Here is a 26,655-nt window from a genome sequence, read left to right on the forward strand (position 1 = left end):
AAAGAACACAGATTACGTTTTAAACCTGAACTTGTGTTATTACTAAACTATTTTGATGCAAAGGACAAATCGTACTACAAAAATGGTATCGAAAAGTTGGAAGATCGCTATAATCGCTGTATCGCCTCTGATGGCAATTATGTTGAATAATAAAAACGAATTTTGGCAAAAAAATGTGTGTTTCTATTAAACGATACGAACTTTTCAGCCGAACTGTTATAAACGATTACTGTTTCGTTCGACGGGTTTCAGAACTGAAAAGTAGTGTTTGTAGCAGAATTTCACGAAGAATCTGAAAATGCAACTCAAAGTTATAAAACGTTTCCCAAAACAACCGAAATTTGAAAAAGTTTACATAAACTTTTCCGCATTTTTTTAATGCTTGCGCGCTGCCGTTTCGTATTGAGATGGTTTGAAAAATGCACGGTGGACTCGGAGGCATTATATCGTGAGAAAAAATTACATATTAAATAATGACGCGAATTTATGCAGCATTCGGTTTTGTGTTGAATTGAAAACGAGTTGAATACAATAAATGGGTATTGTAGGAAATCGTTTATTTTCTAAGTAACTGTCGTTCATAATGCTAGTAATTTCCAACTCTGTTGAGCTTAATGCATTGGTGTTGCTGAAGTAATAATGTTTGGCTGTGTAATATCATATGATAGGTATTTTTTCAGATTGTATCAATTTTTATAGCAAAACTAAAACTTCAACCTCGACAGGTTAATTGAAAAACACAACTTTTATATAATCTGTGATACAAACAATGTGGCCTGGTGAAGTACTGACAAAAATATAGAAAACACTTGAATGTTTCTCTTGCCTTCAACCGTTCTTTTGAAGGAAAATCCATGCTTGCTACTAAACTCAGGCATATACATGGTTTGCAAGTTAATCAATACTTATATATATATATATATATATATATATATATATATATATATATATATATATATATATATATATATATATATATATATATATATATATATATATATATATATATAACCTCATGTTAGTCATTCACTACTATTGATTAATAACTCTAGTGTAAGAGTACCCGAGCAAAGTAAAACATCAAAACGAGAGCAAATTGAAATCTTATTATGATAGCAACATCACATTGAAATCTCAATTTGTTTTTAGCTCATCAATTTTTCAATTGATATCACATTATGTTATCTTTTTGCTGTTACTTTTGAAAAAAAAAATCTTGCGAGCAAAAATTTTGGGAAACTCCAAAAATGATTATTAAAAAACAACAACTTAATAACTGCATCAAAATAGGACTAATTCCATTAGGCGATACAAAAATGCAAAAACAAATTTTAAAGGAACAATTACTCCTTTAATTCAATGTTGTGTTTTACAAAAATGCTTCTTGTGGCAGTTGTCCGGAACCATAACCGTGAACAAGGAAAAGATTTTTGTCAACACTTTTGCAGCTTTTACACCAATATTTTTGTTTGCGAGATTATTGTTGTAGCACAACACATCTGGAGGATATTGGATAGGTTGGTGATCATTGGTGCCACGTTTATCTGAAGCTAGTTTATCTCCTTTCGCGATCTCCTGGCATACTGAGCCTTCACCAGATTCGGCCAAAAGCCCTCATTCTCTTTTGAGGACGAATAGTGGCTTGGGCATTCTCATCTCGCTAATCGTCAGCCATAGAAAGACCTTCTTCAGAAACTTGATATCAAAAATACATTTGACGTCAACGATTTCCTTCTGGTGGGATACGTTAAATATCAGATTCTCTAAAAGTTTTCGCGTTTAGTTAAAAAAAGATGTTAAATGTTCTGACTATTATTTTCGGTTGTTGTTTTGACCCTTATTGTCTGTGGTTCAGAAATTGACGATCGGCATTGCCAAGTTAATTGTTTTTTCGTGCATCAACTAACAAGTCCTTTGAATAATACGGTCTTCTTTACATCATACTAGCTGAATTACCCGGCGTTTCTCAGAAATGTTTCGTAAAGGCAAGGCCGCCAAACCAGTTTTAGAAATTGTTCTGACCATTGAAATACTCAGAGCGTAGTGAAACACAACTTATTTCCACACAATTGTTCATAACTACGTTAGATAACATTTTCATTCTATAGCATAACGATTCAGTTAATTCAAATGTTATTAAACGTATATCAGCACGGTTCGACAATTTTATCAATTTACATGAAAAAATGCACATTAATTTTATGATTTCTTTGTTCATTCAGATCAATTTTACCTCCCTTGGTTAAGAATATTTATTCCCCCTGCCTCTTGTTAATATTTTTGTGATTTTGTGAAAATTGATTTTGGAGACTCTTTTCTCCTAGTCTATATCCTCACTCGTTTGTCGACAAATAAGATAAATTTAACAATAAACCTCTTTTTAGAGGCTTTGCTACAAACTCCAACCTTTTGTTCACCTGTGCAATGAAAATCTGATCTCGACAAGAAAAAAAAGCTTTATTACCACTTCTGAATTGCAAAAAGTAACTCTGTCAAGTTTGGCGATAATTCACTGAGTTATTATGGAATTATTCCGATATTTACAAACAAGCTGAGAGCTTCTTCAATAGACACACAGATAAAAATATTTTGTGAATTTACATCTATTTTCATGCACATATTTGGAGCAGGTAATTAAACATAAAATTACTTTACAATTCTGTACGTTTCAATACAATTTAATCGCAAAATAAACGTTAATTAGAAGATACAGTTTTATTCATTGAAAATTCAATGCAATTTAATTTAGTTTTGCATCGATGAAGGTTTTCAATCAGAATTTCGATTCAACCCATGTATATTCCATGTTACTATTGATTTACATCTCGTGTAAATTTCATTATTTCTTTCTGTGCACTTACTATCTTTCCACGCGTATAAATATCCTAACGATCATCTCTTAGCTGTAATAAATATCTGTGCCTGTCAAAAAATTTCGATTTCGTAAAACTCGAAACATTTTGCCTCAAATTCCCCCTGTTATCAAACACTTACTGAAACCACCACCTCTCCCACCCCCCTCCTCTTTAAAATATCTCTTATAAGAACCTATGAACAGCAAGAATTACTTGTGCCAAGATCGTTAATAATCTATTGAGTTGTTTTGGAGTCATGTTCGATCATATATACAATTTATCCTTTGCATGTTTCAAACCAACAATTTCAAAATGTCTTCAAAAAGTATCGATACTCATCCTTCAAAATGGTCTTCAAAAAGTATCGATAGTCATCCAATGAGATAATCTTTTTCATGATCTCCTGTTAAAGACCCTTGCTAGGCCCCCTTCCCCATAAAAATACACTTATGACCATCTCTGAAGAGCAAGAAGTATCTGTGCCGAATTTGATAGCAATCCGATCAGTAGTTTCGGAGTTTTGCTGTTATTAACAATACACCCCCCGTTTTTAAGGCAATTGCTACATCCACCCCTCGCTATATCTAAGGTATGCAAAATGTTTCTATGGTCTTCAAAACGTATCGATTCTCGTCAAGTCATATGAATTTTTTCATGATCGCACAAACCCCCCCCCCCCCCTCTATTTAATGACATTTGCTACGCGCTCACTCCCCTATAAAAACATCAAAATGACCATCTGTGAAAAGTTTGAATATTTGACTGAATTTTAACGCCACCAAATGAAAGAACTTTATTACCTCTAATCACCGACGTTCTAAATCATCATGTTTCAGAGATATAATGTAATATTTCTTCTATCAGAAACTTTCGAGCGCTGTAGGAGCGCTTGGCGAATGAATTCCTATCTAACATATTCTTTATAATGTAGACCTTGACATCCCGAGCAACTTTCCTCAGAAAAAAGCTTTGGAGATTTCAGGTTTCGAGCTAGAACATATTTTAGTACACTAGCTCCATATAAGGAGTTTATCGAAAAGTAGTTAGCAACATTGATTGTTGAATAAAAAAGCGAAAAAAACATATTCCGACATCAATTTTCGATATATTGTAGAAAAATTATATTTTTATGCATTTCACTGATTATATTGAAGAAAATTCTAGTTTCTGTGAAACGCTCGCACTTTGGACTTGACAATCTTCATTATATTCTGAACAGTTACTTTTGTGACTTTTCTGGTGGCAGCTGTCCAGTTTTTTTAACTCCTGCATGTTTTAGGACACTGTACCCGGAAGTGCCGCTTAACAATTGCCCAATACCTTTCAATTAGCCGAAGATCCGGGCAGTTCGGTGGGTCGATGCCCTTTTCCACAAATTATGCATTATTTTTTGACAACCACTGTGGAACGGCGCTGGCGTAGCTGAAGCCAAATCTGGTCAGAAGACAGGAGGAGCCTTATGCTTTCTTAACAGTGGCAGAATTCTCTTCTTCAAACATTCTTCCTCGTACACCTTGGCGTAAATTGTGCCGTTCGTGAAGAAAACCGACGACCGCAAACCACAGGTACAAATTGCTTGCCAGACCAACACCTTCTGCCCAAACTTTTCCATCGCCACCGTGGTGTCATCGTCGTCCAGGTTCTGGTACACCGATTTCGTATAATATTGCGGTCCGGGCAGCGCTCGAGAGTCTTCCTTGGCGTAGGTTTCGTCGTCGATCAGGATGCATCTGTCTTTATTCTGTAGAATCCGGTTATACAGTTTTCGCGCTCTTGTTTTGGCCTGAACTTGCTGTACCAGGGACTTTTTCGACACCTTCTGTTTCTTGCACATTTTCAGGGAGTTCCGAACTTTGATCCGTTGAATCATCTCGATGCTGGTGTTGAACTGTTTGGCCAAATCCCGCGTCGTCGCCGATGGATTTTTGCTGATGTACTCAACCACTTTTAAGTCCCGGCCGGGCTGGCTGGGACCCGTTTTCCTACCGGATCGGGGCAAATCCTTCATGGAAACGGTCTTACCGAACGATAATGTTTTTGACACTGCTGTGGTGCACTTTCACTCGTTTTGCAATTTCGTTGTACATGACACCACTTTCTGAGCACCAAGTGTATAGAATTTTCTTTCGCGTTTCCTGATCAATTCGACTCATAATTGAAACGATAAACCGGACCGAAGCCAATTCCGAATTTTAGTCTACACAAGAAATAACAACTTGCTAAATCAGTGTGACGCTGTCTGTGGGCAGAGGTGAGATACTCGTTCATTGTCCCAATTAGTCGATATAAATAAGATATTTTTTTGGAATCGAAATAATATACAATCTGGGATTGATTTTGTCAGATTCCTAATTCACGTCTTCAGTGAGCCTTTGCTGTAAAAGACTTCACTCTAAAGAGCTCGTGAGCCTTGAAATTCGTATTTCAAAGTGATTATATACTCGAGTAGAGTGAAATCAAATAAATAACTCAATTTGATATTATGATGTTCACATGCTACAGCTTCTGGATACGAGAAAGAAAAAAGAGCACATTTTCATGCTCCTCAAAAAGCCGCACTGCCTTTCACGATGGTTGCGGGACGAATGCGACGAAACGAGTGTACATCGGCTGAAACTACCTGTATACAGCTTTACGAATCAACACTGCTTGTCATATGATCGAAAATTCTCCATCTACTTACAGCTCAACGTCACAGTCCATACCATTCGCAGTAAGTTCGGAATCCAAATAAACTAGGTTCGAAACCCAAGTCTCTCTCTGTGGAGGTGTGTTGGTTTGGTGCTTTTTTGACACTTTTTTATTGTTGCAAGTAATATCGCCTAAAGGTATACTATCCCGGGTCATTTGCCCAATCTATTTTTAGCTGATGCTCGCGACTTGTTTGTTTTCAGTAATGTATTTTTAAAGCAAATCAATAACTGGTTATGCATTCCAGTTTTGTTTTCGTTGTTTGATAATAACTTCAAATTGAGAACTAGTTTTGCTATCAACAAGAAAAAATCTATATCTTATTTAGATTTCAGTTTGCTTTCACTGTTAGTTTTCTGTTTGATATCATCGGAATATCGTTTTGCTTTCGATTTTGATTTTTTGCCACTTAAAACGATCAAAACAAATTGTTAATCGATAAATGCGAACATCACAACATCAAAATGGGTTTTCTATTTGATCTCACACTCTGGTCGGGTAATCACCAACAATAACGATTGAATTAGCATATATTCAAAGTGTGAAAGATTGAAATATCCATTACGAGAGTCATTTTTACAAGCCAACATAACGAGTGGTAGGCCCACTGCGCTCAATCACTGAAAAAAGTTCTGGTTTCTAGGTGTCGGTTACTCATGTTATGCTTTGTGCGACGGTTCATTAATGGTTTGAATCCTTAGCGCCAACCTTCCACACGTTAGATAATCCGTTTACCAAAATAGCACATATCTCTTTTTTTGATCTTGACATCCTGGACGACCGCCTGCTTTGCTTATGATTTATCCGGCCCTGCTTTTAAGACAAATATGAGAGAAAATTCATGTGTATATGTATCAAACCATTTTTATGACGTTTCCTAGATGAAAGGTACAGCAGCTCGTTTTTTTCTGTATGATATTGATTCTCTGTGAATCGACACACAACTGTTTACTATTTATAAAATATCTGTTTATCAGCATTAAGTACTTTATTAGGTAATTAATCAAGATATTCAAACTACTGTTTAACACCATTAACACTTCCCTTGAAGTTTTTTATTCATATTTTCAAATTCTAATCTGGATGGATTACTTTTACATTAAAAAAATAGAAGTTGTAGTTTGTTATTATATACAGTTTACATTTCGGCGGTACTGTTTATTTGTTATAATAACACAGTTTTTCGATTTGTGTGCTATTGCTTGTTAAAATATAGGATATTCATATTCAACCATATTTCATAAATCGATATTTCTGAACAAGTATCTTTTTCATTCAGGTTTTTTTTTGTTCTCGCATTTGTTCATTTGTTAGTAAGTTGGCTTCTTGTCAAATAAGCATCGATCACAACACATCATATTATATCGTAATTTTTTCTCATCTTTCAGATGTCGACAAAATTGAGTACGGATTCGGAGTAAATTTATTTTGATTTAAATTGAACTTACGCCCGACGGATTTTACTAGTCACAAATCAAATTTACGGATTAGGTTGTTCGTGAGCTTATGATGATCAAGTAAATTCAAAGATATTGATAAGCCAAACATGTTAAGAATCTCATAACTAATCAACAAAACATTTATATTAGATAAAAAAATACATTTGCATCTAACATATTTTCTGTATTTGAAAGATCTCACAATTTTCATCTAGCTTGAACTTTGGCCAATCGTACTCCAAATCATCACAGGCATAAGGAAAAACATCTCAAGAAAACCAATTAAATTCTTATTAACATCTTACTGAAGATTTAAAACGAGGAATAAGCCATTCAACATAACAGACCATACTTGAAAAGTATATGAAATCAAGTCTGTATAATTGAATCATTATCTTTAAAGGCTTATCTAGTTTTATTTGTCACTGCGTTTTCAATATACCTCAAGTAAACGATATTTTAACAGTTCCATCCGGGGCGAACAATATTGATGTTTTCTATACTCGCAATACTAAGGACAAAATTGAAAAACAGATTCGGAGTAAATGCGATTGTAGCCGAATAGTAAATACAATGGACATTGTAGACAAAATATATTTCCCATCGAACACCTAGTTTACTTGTAAATCAGCGCCATTATTTGAGCAGAACTGAACCACCTGGCACATATAAGTAATTTAGACTAATACTTGGTTAAAACCATGCACGAGTAATAATGGTTTCTTTTAAGTTGTTTACAAGATTATTAGAAAAGAGAAAAGCAATTGTGATTTTACAAGAGGTGGATCTCCCATTACATGAACTTTGAATTGTGATTTATTTTCAGTTGTGTGTTCTACTTACAATTTCCCGCTAGATCTTCAAAGAAAATTACCAAACAGAGTTTCAAACAAACGATTTTAAATCAGTTTTTTTAATAAAGCAAAAGATTTAGAAGAAAACGAATGAATATTCGCAGCTAATTGCAAATTCTTCGCTGTCTATTGGTATAAAGAAAAAGTTTACATACGCGTATAAGCTAAGTGCATTACATAAAATCCAACTATCTGCCGGAAAACTACGATTGTTGTTAATCTTACTCATACTATACTTATTTTTGAAATAATCGGTATCAACTGATTTTCCTTGATTATTAAGTGTTATTTAAAATTCGTTCAGTTTGAATCAAGTAATTTTTGCAAACAATATTATACCAAACATGATTCAATTGTTACACATCTTAACCATGAATGACAAACGATGATTATATCGACGACTTGACTCTAATGTAAGCTGTGTGAGTGGTTTACTTTCACAAGATAGTATACGGCAAGATTTTTTCACAATTTGCTTTCCATTTGAAAGACGATTTACTTTACCCATCATCTATTTCGAATGAAATTTACTATCATTATTGTTAAGTTTTCGGTAAAAAAATTAATACATGTAGTCTTTTTTTTAAACACTGCCAGCCTCAGAGGTATTTTTTCTATTGGCAATTTTAACTATATTATACGAAGGCTTTTATGCACCAATTGATTTTTCTTGGTCGAATGATTTGAATTCCAGTGGTACTTTGCAGAAAACTTTGGTTTGTTTAAATTTTAAAAATGTTAAGTAAGTCTCTCACGTAATCCTTCAGAACAAAACCACAATGCTGAACAAAATAACATACCGAATTATGCATAGTATGCAGCTATGATCAGCAACATTTGCTACATATAACTTGTTATAAGGATAGATAGTGTATATAAAAGAAGTGTACATACTGATAGTTAATAAATTTATATGAATGATAGAAATTGAGACAACCGAATGAGTCAAAGAAGTTTCGCATTTCTGGTAACGTAGAATAAGAGTAAAATCATGAATATCATGTTCAATAAATAGAAGTGATAATTGATGCATGGCACCACGATCGTTCATATAAGTACAATTAATATATAATTTTCAAGCGAATTTTGGCATCCTACGATTGAAAATAACCTATTTATGTTAATTCTTCTAGAGAGGACCAACCAAAAGACTACATAGTTTATGAAAGCATCTTCCGAGTTGATTGAAGTAGTTTAGCATTCTAAGATTCCAACAAACATGTACCAGAATTATTTCTAATGATTTGGTGTCAGTAGAAAGCCTTAATAATAAGGCATTAAACTTGTGATGGAACTTCTAATTTACTAAAAAATCAATTATAACTTTCTAAATTTCAATGCAGCAAAATCTGCTCTTGTAAGACATCCAGTTTCTAGATTTTCAGAAGAATTTTTTTTTAAATTAGGCCACCTAATTGTTTCAGGAACCTATCAACCGACTGTAAGCCTGTGAAAAGGGATAGGAAGTGCGAGTTTAATTGAAAATCACATTCTGGTGCTACTTGTTATATGCGTAATTCGGCAAGAAGCCAAATTTATCGTCCGTTGGTTTGATTTGGTAATCATCGTTTTCCAGAAGCTATATTTATGCAAACCCTGTCAGCTTGGATCGAAATCAATCTTCAGTCCAGCAACGCCATCGCACGGCATCACATTCAACATATCATGTCAATTGTATGAGCGCGCAGTGCTGCTATCTTGGCGCGCACGAATTTAACATTTCTCTCCTACTTCCTAATTCTATGTACGAGATTCGATGCGGCTTCGCCTGAAAGCACCATGTTCGCTTAAAAGGATGTTGCCAATGATTGGTTCGTGAAATGTGAGAGCTGGATATCTTGTTAATATGATGTCTTTGATTTAAGCAAATTGTTTTGTGAGAATATCCAGCCATTGAGCTTATAGACGTTCCTACATCGTACACAGTAGCAGTATTTTCAATTACAGGAGATACACATTTTTTATCATTGCGGGTAGTTCCTTAGTTTTATTTGATATATATCTAAGACGCTGTACTGGTCTAACCCCAACTGAGACGACAGTACATAAAGATTAAGCGACACATCAATATAAAGGCATCGCTTAAACTAACCTTTCATTGTAGAAGCGACATTTTTAACTTTACTCGTTTAATTGTAATTTTAACATCCATTTTGCGTACAATGACTTAATAGTGAGTTTTTCATCAATAAAACAAGCGAATCTCAACTTCATAGACATTTGAGCAATAGATATGGTTTCGTTATTGGGTCGCATTAGAGATGGTTGAGTTTCAGGTATTTGTATCTGAAACCAGACCCGAACCTGTATCCGATGGGTACAGAAAAATTATGTTTTTCGGGTTCGGGTTGGGTACGGGTTCCGATATTTTCATTTTTAACGGGTACGGGTCGGGTTCGGGTTAAAACATTTTGTCGGATTTCGGGACTATTTTCGTTTTTTTTTTAATTTTCGATCGGGTTCGGGTCGGATTCGGGTTTGAAAAAATGCTTACGCGACCATCTCTAGTTCCCATGTTTGAATATTTACATTAATCCTGTACAAAATGAATAAAACTTAATCTTCAATATGAGCTGCCCATCGAAAAACATTATTTTTTTATGCATGTAATTTTCATAGACTTTTCTTCATTCAATCTATTTATCTATCTATATATAGATATACAAATATATATATATATATATATATATATATATATATATATATATATATATATATATATATATATATATATATATATATATATATATATATATATATATATATATATATATATATATATATATATATATATATATATATATATATATATATATATATATATATATATATATATATATATATATATATATATATATATATACGAACAGATTTACGTGATTCTTTTTTTGTTCGATCAGTTTTTATCCATACCGTGTTCGTACATAAAAAATATTAGAAAAATTTACAAATTTACCGGAAAAGTGGGAAGACGCAAAGTTGTTTTGTATGGACAATGGAATTTTCCGAGAAAAAATCGTCTATGCTTGCTAGATCATCGATAGATGTTTGACGCATAACGAGTTGCATAAGTATTAGACCGTCGAAGGAAAGAATACTAGATCGTTGAAAAAATCGTTTGGCGCGCAACGAGTAGTTTTGTGTGGAAATTTTACATGCATACTTGATCTATGTGATTCGTCTTTTCGAGCCACGTGCTTAATTGAGTATCAAAATTATTGCTTGTCAAATAACTCAATGACGGAATGCATATGACTGTTCTAGAAAACCGCTGTAGGCAGGAGAAAAACTTCTGATATCATTTACCAGTTGATGAATTGTGTTCAATGGAGTCAGATGAATAGTATTAGTCATCACGGACTCGAGTTTAACAATTTAGAAAAATTTTAAATGAATAAATGAAAAGATTGTTCTGTAGAAGCACTAAGGTCAAACTAAGAGATTTTCCTTGAATTTTACTTTCTAATGATTTAGATTACACTAAGCGCACACAGCAAGTGGCAATTATATCAATGTTCAAGATGATTACCATAATGGATTGATACTGCCATTTAATGTTTCATATTCTGTAAAGAATGTTCAAATTGGTAAGATCAATATGAAATTAAAATTTATTCGTCGTCTCTCCAAGCAACCAGAAGTTCCACAGTACCTGGAAAATATCCACTTTGTTAGAGCTCTAAAGTACGCACTTTTTGTCAACGTGACCGTACAGAAAAAAATTCTTGAGAAACTTCCTCGCTGCATAAAAGCTGTACAAGGAACTGCTTCAAAGTTTGTTCTGTTGTGTCAGGTGAACATTCAAGTATGAGTAATTCCTTAAAAACGGACTGTTCACAATGCTTTGTACGCTGCATAAGCCATTTTTTATCGATTGTTGGAAGCAAGAATCATATCCAGAACGTGGAAAACGTGGCACCTATGAACAAAACGATGTGGCGAAACCGCATTAGATATTTTTTCATCTGCACTCAGTTATCGGAAAATACCGCAAACCTGGTAGGTACACTAATACAGTCAACAAGTTTTTTGGGAAATCCGTTCTTAGGATCATGAAAAAACCTACAAAAAATATTCAAGTCTCTGGATCATTTCAGAATTACGATTGAAGGTCAACAAAACGGGAGTAAACACATCCATTTTATATTTGTTTTTTGCCTTTTCCTTATAGAAAGGTATTAGAATTGCTGGAAAACCCGACTTTCGAACGGAGCCTCGGAGACCCATAGTGTTATATACCATTCGACTCAGTTCGACGAGATCGGAAAATGTATGTGTGTGTGCACTTTTCGAAGATATTTTACCGCTCAATTTTCTCAGAGATGGCTGCAACGGTTTTAACAAACTTAGGCTCGCTTGAAAGCTACTGTCGGGCTATTGATTATGACTGTGACTTCTGGTTCCGGAGATATAATGAAATAAGTGACGTAACCGACAAAATGTGTTGTTTTTTTTACCGCGCATGTTTCTCTGAGATGGCTGAACCGAATTTAACAAGTCTAGACCCGTTTGAAACTGCTAGGCCATTGATGAAGTTCGAAGATCAAATGGATGTGACTTCTGGTTCCGGAGATATGATGGTATACAGGGTCCGGCACTCGAAGTGTAACCAATTAAAAAGGCCATAAATTCAGTTTGGAAAATTACTTTTACTTAATTCAAAGTACAAAATGTGTAAAAATAATACAAAATTCAGAATCAATTCACTTTTGCTCGATATGACCACCTTTTGCCTTGACTATGGCCTTGAGACGGTCAAAAAACGAATCGCAAGCTGCCGAATGTGACTTGCAGGTATTTAGGCCCACTCGCGGACAATAACTTTTTTCAGCGCCTCGAGACTGGTGTATCTTTTAGTTCGGACTATGCTCTCCAAAATGGCCCAAAGAGAATAATCCATTGGATTCGCATCTGGTGAATTCGAGAGCCATTGTGTGGACGTGATGAAGTTCGGAACGTTGTTTTTCAGCCATTCTTGGTTCACTCGAGCTTTGTGAGACGGTGCCGAGTCCTGCTGTAACGTCCATGGTCTGCCACCGAAATGTTTGCCTGCCCACGGCTTCAAAGCAACCTCCAGAATACTTTCCCGATATGTCGCATTTACCTTGACGCCAGGCTCGATGAAAACGATTGGAGAGCGCCCATCTGCGGTTACAGCGGCCCAAACCATTATCTTTTGCGTGTGCTGCCTCCTGATGGCCAATCGATGACTCAAATTCTCGTATGAACGGTCGGTCAAGTAAACCCTATCGTTTTGAGAGTTTACGAATTGCTCAATTGGAAAAATTTTCTCGTCAGAAAATACAATGTTCGGAAATTGACCGCTTTCGGCCAAACGAAGCAACTCCTTCGCTCTCTCAAGTCAAGATTTTTTTTTCGCGTTCAGTTTTGGCAAAATGCTGTCTTGCGCTTGTAAGCAATACAACTCCGAACTGTCATTTAGCAAATTTCTAGAAAGCTGATGCCCGTGCATCAGCTGCGCGAGCGGTCTGAAGTTGGTTACACTTCGAGTGCCGGACCCTGTAAGTGACGCTACCGACAAAACACGTTGATTTTTACCGCTTTTATTTATTTATTTATTTATTTATTTGGAGCAGGGAAAATCCCAATGGAGTTGATACTTATTTAGAATCTCTCTCCAGTAGGCATAAAACCTCCTCATCTTTTGTACCAACAGATAATTACATCCAAATGATACATTAATTAATTATAATAAAATACAAGGTACACTTACAAACTAACATAATATACTTAGAACTCACAAACTTGAATACAAATATACGAATTATAAGTAATGTCATTCTTAGGTCAAGTTCTTAAAAATACTATAAATGAGCGTCTGACAGTAGTACGAGACAGATTAAAATCGAAAATAGTATAACAACGATTAAATATACGTATCATGCTTGATACAGGTTCGTTCTTCGCATAATTCATTCTAACAAACTAGAGAACAAGAAAAGGGTTACTCCGGAGAGTTCTACGTCTGATATTTATAACGAGTTGTCCAAGAAGGCTGGAGCAGTCGATGTTTCCCAGAATTAAATCGGTAACAAACATTGCTTTCGAAACATTGCGTCGATCACTAAACAACTCAAGTCCAATGAAATGACATCTAAGTTCGTATCTGGGAAGGTTATGGGGCAGCTGACGTAAGGCAAAACGGACGAATTTATGCTGCACAGCTTCAATGCCTTGTACCCCGTTATGGTAATAAGGTGACCACACAACTGCAGAAAACTCGAGAACAGAGCGAACCAGGGCAATATATAATGCTTTCAAGCAGTGTATGTTACTGAATGATTTCGTCATTCGGAAGATGAATCCGAGTTGTTTGGATGCCTTAGAAACGATATATGATATGTGATCGCAAAAAGTTAATTTGCTATCAAGTAGGACACCTAGATCTTTAATGCGGCTAACTCTATTTAGCTCGGTCCCAAGAAGTGAATAGTTGAAAATGATCGGTTTTCTTTTGCGACTGAACGTTATGATAGAACACTTTGAAGCATTTAGTACCATCCTGTTGACCTGACACCAATTACCGAAAATATCAAGTTGTTGTTGCAGAAATTTAGCATCGCTTTGGCTATCAATTTTTAAAAACAGTTTAAAGTCGTCTGCATACGAGAGCTTCAAGCACTTCAGGGAAAGATTAACGTCGTTGATGTAAAGCAGGAACAGAAGAGGTTCAAGGTGACTACCTTGTGGAACACCAGAAGTAATGGAAAACGAATTAGAAACAGTGTCACCAATTTTTACCGACATTTTGCGGTCAATGAGATAGGACTTTATCCATTCTAAAAATCTACCATGGAATCCAAGGCGGTTGAGTTTTGCTAGAGCGTTATCATGATTGATCTTGTCGAAAGCAGCTGATAAATCGGTATAGATAGAATCAGTTTGATGACCCTTCTCCATCTCAGAAATGATGTGCGATGTATAACAAACGAGATTTGTATTTGTTGAACGCTTGGGAAAGAATCCATGTTGGTCGGTAGATATGTACTGTGAGCTACAACGGTGCATGAAATCCATGACAATCATCTCAAATAATTTAGAAGGTGCACTTAATGACGCAATACCACGATAGTTGAAGGTTATATGTTTATCACCTTTTTTTGTGAACGACGAATATTACCGAGGTTTTCCAGATGTCTGGAAATATGCCTGACGACAGCGAGCTATTGAAAACGTTGGCCAATGGAGCTGCGATACTGGGAGCACATTTTTTAGCACAATTGACGGGATACCATCAGGGCCAGGATTCGATGAGCATTTAAGACGCTTGCACGCTTCGATCACATCACCAATCGATATAGTGTTCGGAGAGCCGACAGAGGGAAAGCAACACGGAACGACCGAAATTAGCTCTGCACCTAATTCGTATTACTGTTTTTGAATTAGTTGATTTTAACAACAAAATTTCCAAAATAACTATAAAATTAGTTAAAATTTAGAATTTACTGTGCTGAAAAAAACTCTTATTTTTAGAGAATGTGTTTAGTTGGCGAATATTCTGGACACAAACCAGCAATATTTCAATCCAACACGAAATTCTTATTGACAACTAATTTCGTTATTAAAATCAGAAACTTTGATTCTATTTATCTATCACCGTAATTACTGAAGGACAGCAGTGTCAAAGCAAAACAATCCATTAAATAGCTAAAAGGGACAGTCTTGTTGAAACTGCTCGCAAATTGTTTAGATGTTTTTCGCATGTGTTACGATATATCCCTATATAAATTTCTAAACCGATATGTAAAAATGACGTAAACTGTTAGTGGAAAGTTTATTTATTCAGAATTTGTGCGCAGTTGAAGCGATTGTGGGTAATAATGTTTTTACGCGAAACAGTGAAGTGAGTTTCGAATGTTGCACTCTAATTGCACAGGTCAAATGATGTTTTTTTGTATCTTCTCATTCCGGGCTACGCCGTCCGGTGTACTATCTGTATTTGGTTTTTGTTTTCCGAGTGCTCAAAGTTTTCAGCGAGAGAGTCGATTTCGCGAAGTCGAATGAAGAAAACAGCGATTTAGAAGTAAAATTTTTCAAAAAGAAGTTTATGTTTCGCTTATGTCTTTTTCTCCAATACAACATCGTATTTATACTTGCAAATATAGAAAAGATAACCGCGACTGAAATTTTTTTTCGGTAGTAGTGTGCCATCTAGTGGCTAGTAGTCATTACGGTGTTAACGAGCGCCATATAGCTGCTAATTGCAGAAACCAATTCAACCATTTATGTTGGTTGCAAACAACGTTTTATTTCTCTAATTCAACTAAAAAATTAGTTGAATGGATATGAAGCGTGCCTTAGCTAAGAAATGACAGCACGTTTAATTAGTGAATTCAACTAAAAAAATAGCCATTTCAACAAATATTTTATTATTATTAAGAGAATTAGAATTAAAAAATCTAAATTAGCAAAAGTAAGATTTTTTTAGTTGTCTCAAAAAATAACTAACTAAAATCAGAAAATCAACTAATTTTTTCGCCAAAATGCTAATTTCGGTCTTTCCGTGAAGGTACATTATTAGCGGCTTCAGCAATGGAATCGATGTCGAGTTTCTCGTCGCTGAAGTGATCGCGGAAATGACTACAAATACTATCAGTCGATTTTGCTTCAATATCACCGTTTACCATAGTTTTCGGCAGCCCACTTTCTTTTCTCTGTTCGTTAACATATTTCCAAAAAGCTTTCGGGTTGTTTTTTTAGATTATCCTGTGTTTTCTGTTTATAAACTTCAAATAACTGTTTATTCAGACGTTTGTATGTGCTATTTATCGCCACATATCGTGAATGAAGGTAATTAGTTCTATTTTTCGAATATTTTCTCAGAGAGGATCTTTTTGCAGTTTTCAATTGTTTGAGTCTCTCGCATGACCATTTAGGCTGAAGGGTGTGAGATTTTATAACTTTCGGCACAAATTGATCGATGGCATAGAGAAAGACGTGGCTGATTTTTTCAGCAGCTTGATTGGCATCGCAATTAAAGAGTACGACATTCCAATTAACGCTATCAAAAAATTGATTCATAGACACGAAATCAGATTTTCGAAAGTTGTATGACACTGCTTCAGTTATTTCACGAAATGCGATAGGTTGGCTAGAATGAAGACTGATGAGAAGTGGTGGATGATGAACACATTCTTTAACTAAAGGAATAGGGGCTTTCAGAACTGAAATACCATTTGTGATCTCATTGCTTGAAAAGCAAAGATCCAAATGCGATTATTAGCATTAGAAACTCAGTTCGATTGTACGGCGGTGCTGTAATCGTCTAACAGCTCAGTGGTCGTTGTACCGATAGTTGATCGGCTAACGTCAGGAAAATGGTACCGAGGTTATATATAAATATATATATATATATATATATATATATATATATATATATATATATATATATATATATATATATATATATATATATATATATATATATATATATATATATCTATAGGCCCCAAAAAAATTTCGATTTCGGAAATTTCATGTACTCCCTCCATATATATATATATATATATATATATATATATATATATATATATATATATATATATATATATATATATATATATATATATATATATATATATATATATATATATATATATATATATATATATATATATATATATATATATATATATATATATATATATGGAGGGAGTACATGAAATTTCCGAAATCGAAATTTTTTTGGGGCCTATAGATATATATATATATATATATATATATATATATATATATATATATATATATATATATATATATATATATATATATATATATATATATATATATATATATATATATATATATATATATATATATATTTATATATAACCTCGGTACCATTTTCCTGACGTTAGCCGATCAACTATCGGTACAACGACCACTGAGCTGTTAGACGATTACAGCACCGCCGTACAATCGAACTGAGTTTCTAATGCTAATAATCGCATTTGGATCTTTGCTTTTCAAGCAATGAGATCACAAATGGTATTTCAGTTCTGAAAGCCCCTATTCCTTTAGTTAAAGAATGTGTTCATCATCCACCACTTCTCATCAGTCTTCATTCTAGCCAACCTATCGCATTTCGTGAAATAACTGAAGCAGTGTCATACAACTTTCGAAAATCTGATTTCGTGTCTATGAATCAATTTTTTGATAGCGTTAATTGGAATGTCGTACTCTTTAATTGCGATGCCAATCAAGCTGCTGAAAAAATCAGCCACGTCTTTCTCTATGCCATCGATCAATTTGTGCCGAAAGTTATAAAATCTCACACCCTTCAGCCTAAATGGTCATGCGAGAGACTCAAACAATTGAAAACTGCAAAAAGATCCTCTCTGAGAAAATATTCGAAAAATAGAACTAATTACCTTCATTCACGATATGTGGCGATAAATAGCACATACAAACGTCTGAATAAACAGTTATTTGAAGTTTATAAACAGAAAACACAGGATAATCTAAAAAAACAACCCGAAAGCTTTTTGGAAATATGTTAACGAACAGAGAAAAGAAAGTGGGCTGCCGAAAACTATGGTAAACGGTGATATTGAAGCAAAATCGACTGATAGTATTTGTAGTCATTTCCGCGATCACTTCAGCGACGAGAAACTCGACATCGATTCCATTGCTGAAGCCGCTAATAATGTACCTTCACGGAAAGACCGAAATTAGCATTTTGGCGAAAAAATTAGTTGATTTTCTGATTTTAGTTAGTTATTTTTTGAGACAACTAAAAAAATCTTACTTTTGCTAATTTAGATTTTTTAATTCTAATTCTCTTAATAATAATAAAATATTTGTTGAAATGGCTATTTTTTTAGTTGAATTCACTAATTAAACGTGCTGTCATTTCTTAGCTAAGGCACGCTTCATATCCATTCAACTAATTTTTTAGTTGAATTAGAGAAATAAAACGTTGTTTGCAACCAACATAAATGGTTGAATTGGTTTCTGCAATTAGCAGCTATATGGCGCTCGTTAACACCGTAATGACTACTAGCCACTAGATGGCACACTACTACCGAAAAAAAATTTCAGTCGCGGTTATCTTTTCTATATTTGCAAGTATAAATACGATGTTGTATTGGAGAAAAAGACATAAGCGAAACATAAACTTCTTTTTGAAAAATTTTACTTCTAAATCGCTGTTTTCTTCATTCGACTTCGCGAAATCGACTCTCTCGCTGAAAACTTTGAGCACTCGGAAAACAAAAACCAAATACAGATAGTACACCGGACGGCGTAGCCCGGAATGAGAAGATACAAAAAAACATCATTTGACCTGTGCAATTAGAGTGCAACATTCGAAACTCACTTCACTGTTTCGCGTAAAAACATTATTACCCACAATCGCTTCAACTGCGCACAAATTCTGAATAAATAAACTTTCCACTAACAGTTTACGTCATTTTTACATATCGGTTTAGAAATTTATATAGGGATATATCGTAACACATGCGAAAAACATCTAAACAATTTGCGAGCAGTTTCAACAAGACTGTCCCTTTTAGCTATTTAATGGATTGTTTTGCTTTGACACTGCTGTCCTTCAGTAATTACGGTGATAGATAAATAGAATCAAAGTTTCTGATTTTAATAACGAAATTAGTTGTCAATAAGAATTTCGTGTTGGATTGAAATATTGCTGGTTTGTGTCCAGAATATTCGCCAACTAAACACATTCTCTAAAAATAAGAGTTTTTTTCAGCACAGTAAATTCTAAATTTTAACTAATTTTATAGTTATTTTGGAAATTTTGTTGTTAAAATCAACTAATTCAAAAACAGTAATACGAATTAGGTGCAGAGCTAATTTCGGTCGTTCCGTGTTGCTTTCCCTCTGTCGGCTCTCCGAACACTATATCGATTGGTGATGTGATCGAAGCGTGCAAGCGTCTTAAATGCTCATCGAATCCTGGCCCTGATGGTATCCCGTCAATTGTGCTAAAAAATGTGCTCCCAGTATCGCAGCTCCATTGGCCAACGTTTTCAATAGCTCGCTGTCGTCAGGCATATTTCCAGACATCTGGAAAACCTCGGTAATATTCGTCGTTCACAAAAAAAGGTGATAAACATATAACCTTCAACTATCGTGGTATTGCGTCATTAAGTGCACCTTCTAAATTATTTGAGATGATTGTCATGGATTTCATGCACCGTTGTAGCTCACAGTACATATCTACCGACCAACATGGATTCTTTCCCAAGCGTTCAACAAATACAAATCTCGTTTGTTATACATCGCACATCATTTCTGAGATGGAGAAGGGTCATCAAACTGATTCTATCTATACCGATTTATCAGCTGCTTTCGACAAGATCAATCATGATAACGCTCTAGCAAAACTCAACCGCCTTGGATTCCATGGTAGATTTTTAGAATGGATAAAGTCCTATCTCATTGACCGCAAAATGTCGGTAAAAATTGGTGACACTGTTTCTAATTCGTTTTCCATTACTTCTGGTGTTCCACAAGGTAGTCACCTTGAACCTCTTCTGTTCCTGCTTTACATCAACGACGTTAATCTTTCCCTGAAGTGCTTGAAGCTCTCGTATGCAGACGACTTTAAACTGTTTTTAAAAATTGATAGCCAAAGCGATGCTAAATTTCTGCAACAACAACTTGATATTTTCGGTAATTGGTGTCAGGTCAACAGGATGGTACTAAATGCTTCAAAGTGTTCTATCATAACGTTCAGTCGCAAAAGAAAACCGAAGTTTATGTTTCGCTTATGTCTTTTTCTCCAATACAACATCGTATTTATACTTGCAAATATAGAAAAGATAACCGCGACTGAAATTTTTTTCGGTAGTAGTGTGCCATCTAGTGGCTAGTAGTCATTACGGTGTTAACGAGCGCCATATAGCTGCTAATTGCAGAAACCAATTCAACCATTTATGTTGGTTGCAAACAACGTTTTATTTCTCTAATTCAACTAAAAAATTAGTTGAATGGATATGAAGCGTGCCTTAGCTAAGAAATGACAGCACGTTTAATTAGTGAATTCAACTAAAAAAATAGCCATTTCAACAAATATTTTATTATTATTAAGAGAATTAGAATTAAAAAATCTAAATTAGCAAAAGTAAGATTTTTTTAGTTGTCTCAAAAAATAACTAACTAAAATCAGAAAATCAACTAATTTTTTCGCCAAAATGCTAATTTCGGTCTTTCCGTGAAGGTACATTATTAGCGGCTTCAGCAATGGAATCGATGTCGAGTTTCTCGTCGCTGAAGTGATCGCGGAAATGACTACAAATACTATCAGTCGATTTTGCTTCAATATCACCGTTTACCATAGTTTTCGGCAGCCCACTTTCTTTTCTCTGTTCGTTAACATATTTCCAAAAAGCTTTCGGGTTGTTTTTTTAGATTATCCTGTGTTTTCTGTTTATAAACTTCAAATAACTGTTTATTCAGACGTTTGTATGTGCTATTTATCGCCACATATCGTGAATGAAGGTAATTAGTTCTATTTTTCGAATATTTTCTCAGAGAGGATCTTTTTGCAGTTTTCAATTGTTTGAGTCTCTCGCATGACCATTTAGGCTGAAGGGTGTGAGATTTTATAACTTTCGGCACAAATTGATCGATGGCATAGAGAAAGACGTGGCTGATTTTTTCAGCAGCTTGATTGGCATCGCAATTAAAGAGTACGACATTCCAATTAACGCTATCAAAAAATTGATTCATAGACACGAAATCAGATTTTCGAAAGTTGTATGACACTGCTTCAGTTATTTCACGAAATGCGATAGGTTGGCTAGAATGAAGACTGATGAGAAGTGGTGGATGATGAACACATTCTTTAACTAAAGGAATAGGGGCTTTCAGAACTGAAATACCATTTGTGATCTCATTGCTTGAAAAGCAAAGATCCAAATGCGATTATTAGCATTAGAAACTCAGTTCGATTGTACGGCGGTGCTGTAATCGTCTAACAGCTCAGTGGTCGTTGTACCGATAGTTGATCGGCTAACGTCAGGAAAATGGTACCGAGGTTATATATAAATATATATATATATATATATATATATATATATATATATATATATATATATATATATATATATATATATATATATATATATATATATATATATATATATATATATATATATATATATATATAGGCCCCAAAAAAATTTCGATTTCGGAAATTTCATGTACTCCCTCCATATATATATATATATATATATATATATATATATATATATATATATATATATATATATATATATATATATATATATATATATATATATATATATATATATATATATATATATATATATATATATATATATATATATATATATATATATATATATATATATATATATATATATATATATGGAGGGAGTACATGAAATTTCCGAAATCGAAATTTTTTTGGGGCCTAAAAACTTTAAATTGCATGAAACGTCGAAATTTGATGTTATTTAAAAAAATGTTTTGAAAAAATCGCTTTTCTCGTAGAAATAGGCAACGCAAATGTCAAGCGCTTGGTTGGAAAAATGATGCCACCTATGTGATATAAGCACTGAAGAATGCTTTTGTGAACTACTCGATTCAATCTGAATCAGATGGTGTCAAAAATGAGTATAATTAGTGTCACAAATTATTTAATAAAAAGATAAAAAATGTTGTTATGAAACTGTTTTGAAGGAATAGATCTGCATTCTCACACCACCAGGTGGATTCAGAAGGGTTTTTTATATTAATTCCATTCACGATATTAAGACTTATGAAGAATTCGGCGAAATAATCATTTCGGTGAAGTGGCTTTCGCCATTCGGAGAAATGGTCTTAGGTGAAATAGTTCTTACTGCGAAATGACTCTTTTGGCGAAACTGAATTTATTCTTTTCGAAGTTGTGAACAAAAGACTTCATTGTCTGATGGTGACTTCGCCTTGGCTCTCTTGGCCGATGATTTGGATGATGGCGCCTTTGGTGTTGGTTTGGCCACGTTTTTTTTCTTAACCGAAGCATCTGCTGTATGAGCAGATAAATGTTTGGCCAAAACTTTGGCTTGTTTTGCCTCGACAGCAGCCGTCATACCACTGACAATTTTTCAAAATTTCTCGAAAAAAATGGGGTGCCGGTAACCGTAATCGGTAGACATTTTGAAAATGACAAAACAAATCTTTGGTTGCAAAAATTATGATAGCATCTGGTATTAAATCACGAAATAAATCGATTTCAACTCATAAATATTCAATCCACTCACCTTTCCGATTGATGCTTTTCGATTTATGATACTATAAAAAAAAGTCAGAAAAAACTTTTACGTTGATTTTTACGCAATTAAAATTTGTTTGGAACGCAGAAAAAGTACAAGCGTCTTTTTGCTTCGGTATTTGATACAAAAAGAACGTGCTGCTATTACACACACACATGACATTTGTCTGAATGACGCTATCTGCTTTCTGTCAAAAATTGGGGTGCCAGCAACCGAACACCTTTTTCCAATAATTAAGAAATCAGAAAAAATGAAGAGAAACATTAACCAGTCGTTTGACAATTCTGAAGCCCGAAAACATAAATTCGAACAGAGGTCGTTCTTTGTAATCGCATTACTTAATGCGAAAATCGCGTTTTTGATCAATTATCCAAAAACTAGACCGATTTTCGAAAAAAACCAAAAAAACAGTTTTCGAAATCGAATTTATCATAACTAAGTATTCTTAGAATTTTGAAATTTTGCTTTGCCGAGCCGTAATTGGTTTTTGAAATGTATAAACGGTTACTGTTCCGTTCCACGGAGATGATTTTAGAACTGCAAAGTAGTGTTTGTAGCAGAATTTCACAAAGAATCTGAAAATGCAACTCAAAATTATAAAATTTTAGCTAAAATAACCGAAATTTGAAAAAGTTTACATAAACTTTTCCGCATTTTTTTGTTGCTTGCGCGCTGCTGTTTCGTATTGAGGTGGTGTGATAAATGCACGGTGGGTACGGTGACATTATATCGTGAGCAAAAATTACATATAAAATAATGACGCGAATTTATGCAGCATTGGGTTTTGTGTTGAAATAAAAACGAGATGAATGCAATAAAATGAGTATTGTAAGAAATCGTTTATTTTCTAAGTAATGTAATAATGTTATCTAAGATGATTTCTGGCACCGGAGGCCAGAGGACATTTGATCTCCGGTTCGTTATTGTTGAAATAGACCTTTTCAGACTCATCATACTATAATTCCGAAAGTCGCTTCCGAAATAAAGTTAATGGTAGTTTATGGTACTATAAAGTTTGTTCATTTCAATCTAAGTTTTCAAAACCCCAGCTAGTGATCTCCGAGAAAATGTAGTGAACTTATTATTGCACACATATGAGTCGACCTCTTTGGCTTGGTTTGAAATTTCTTCGGCTGTGTATGTGAATATTTCATCATACCGGTTGCACAAACTCACAGTAGCAGAAACCTAAGACAAGACCTGACAACTGGCTTCTTATTATTCATTACGTCCAGTCTTTTTTTACCAGCCAATATAACGAGAGGTAAGCTCACTGCTCTCAATCATTGAAAAGAGTTCTTGTTTCTATGTGTCCGTTTTTCTTGGTATGCTTTGTGCGATGGTTCGTTCAACTGAAGCGGATAAAATTTTGCGTGCATTTTATGACGCTACATTTCAGCTTAAGAACGGATAGACGACTTTACATGATTCTTTTTTTCTTTTGATTGGTTTCTATCCCCGCCAGGTTCGTACATCAAAAAAATTTGGAAAAATTCGCCGGAAAAGTGGGAAACCTGTATTGTATAGAAAATAAAATTTTCCACTGCAAAAGTCGCCTATGCTTACTAGATCATCGATAGGTGTGCATCACCGTTGAAAAAAAAAAAGAATACTAGATCGTTGAAAAAATGGTTTGGCGCGCAACGAGTAGTTTTGTGTGGAGATTTCACATGCACCCTTGATCCATGTGATTCGTCATTTCAAACCACGTGTATAATAGGATATTTAAATTATTGCTTGCCGGTGGAATGCATATGTGTGGAATGCATAGAACTATACCGCTGTAGGAGAAATTTGAATTTGACAAATCAGAAAATTATTGAATGAGTCAATAAATGGATGGTCCTGTAGATTCGATAAGGTTGAAAGCAAAGCCTTGGTATTACACATTCCTGTAGTGGAATTTGACCTTCTGTTTCAACAGACTTCGTAGTCGATTTAGAGTATACAGAAATATTGCATGGCTGGTGCTACGATTCTACTGACACTACGAATCCTTCCAGGTCGGGGCTCGAACAGACGACGAATGGTTTGTAATACCATAGCCCTACGCATTGAATCGCCAACCCGGCGATAAGGTTGAACAGATTTGAATTTTTTTTGCATTTTGCTTTGAAATGATTTAAATTACACTAAGCGCGTATAATAAGTGTCAGTTAAATACCGATGTTTAAGATGATTACCATAATAGATTGAGACTGGCATTTTATATTTTACATTCTGTGAAAAATGTTTAAATCGGCAAGATCAATATCGAATTAAAATTGAAGTCTTTACAACCCACCAACAACTTCAGAGTAATATTCATTTTCATACGCCCTTAAAGTACTCATGCCACTTTTTGGCAACTTACAGAAAAAGTTCTGAGTGAACTTTGCTCGCTGCTGAACAAGGAGCTGCATCAAAGTTTATTCTGTGGCGTTGGGCGAACATTCAAGTGTGGATAATGCCTCAAAAACGGACTGTTTATAATGCTTTTCATTGGCCTTGTATGCTGCTAAAGCTAAATCATTTTTCTTCTCTACGAACTTTTGGTTATTTGGACTACTACAGGTTAAAATATGTCCTATTCTATCGAAATAGAAAAGAAACTGCAACATCATGAATATTTTTTCAATACAAAATTCTGGTGCTAAATGCTGACCTTTTCACCTATTTATTGTTTGATTGCAAGAATCGTATCTGATAGAGCAAACGTGGCACCTTATATTCATTATGTCGAAACCATTAGAGAGGGTTCTCTATTCAGTGCATTACTTCACAAGATGAGATGACAATCTGTACATTTTCCTAATTTTTGCATAGGATTGCACATTTTCAGATTAATTTTTGGTGATATATTTTCTTTTAGCCAAAACGAATGTGTGTCACATTCCGTTGATTGTAGGTTAAGTAATCAGTAAAATAATGGTGAGAAGCGTTAACCAGTCGTTTGATTATTCCGCCAACCGCAAACATAAATCCAAACAAATAATTTTGGGTGAGACGAAGTTAGACGGGTCAGCTAGTAATATAATTATATTATATTACCCTCAGGAAACTTGTTGAATAAATTCAGCAAGCGCCTTTTGGCTGGGTCAGGCAAATTCTTTAATAAATTGAATTTGATTCTTTTAGCCCGGGGGCTTTATTGTTACATGACAACACCCCAAGTGAAAATTCTATCATAAAAAAAGGTGTTTCGTTCCTGCTTGATGACGCGACGCGGGCGATCTTCTGTTCCGGAACAGTGTCAAGGCATACTTTTTTTAGAGATATTGAATATCCAGCCGTTAGAATGTTCCTCACTTTCGTTCGTTGTGTTATGGTTGCGCATGCGGCGGGCCGTATTCCAAAAAGTGCTCATTGATGTTTCTCTCGATAATTCGTCTACAAATCAACGCCAACAACCGCGTTTCTTCGCTTTGATCAAGCTTTTCATTTTTACGTCCAATGCCGCGTAGTTTCTATAATTATCAGCTGACAGACAAGCGTAAAGGTTTACTGGAAGTGTAGCACTCTTCAAAATTTCAGCAAAAGAACGCTTGGATTGTTGCTTAAGTGAACGTCT

General features: G+C 34.6%; 1 protein-coding gene across 15 annotated transcripts in view; it reads left to right on the plus strand.

Annotated features, from left to right (window-relative positions):
- LOC131426980 (innexin shaking-B) overlaps positions 1-7,163 on the plus strand; it is a 1,311,753-nt gene extending 1,304,590 nt beyond the window's left edge. For all 15 annotated transcript variants that reach the window (XM_058589825.1, XM_058589817.1, XM_058589824.1 and 12 more), the window contains one exon: positions 6,935-7,163. In XM_058589825.1, the coding sequence (XP_058445808.1) occupies positions 6,935-6,950 (16 nt within the window). In that variant the 3' untranslated portion in view covers positions 6,951-7,163. The remainder of the gene's footprint in view (positions 1-6,934) is intronic.
- The last annotated feature ends 19,492 nt before the right edge of the window (positions 7,164-26,655 follow it).

Source organism: Malaya genurostris, chromosome 2, assembly GCF_030247185.1.
Source record: "Malaya genurostris strain Urasoe2022 chromosome 2, Malgen_1.1, whole genome shotgun sequence".
Classification (NCBI taxonomy): Eukaryota; Metazoa; Arthropoda; class Insecta; order Diptera; family Culicidae; genus Malaya; species Malaya genurostris.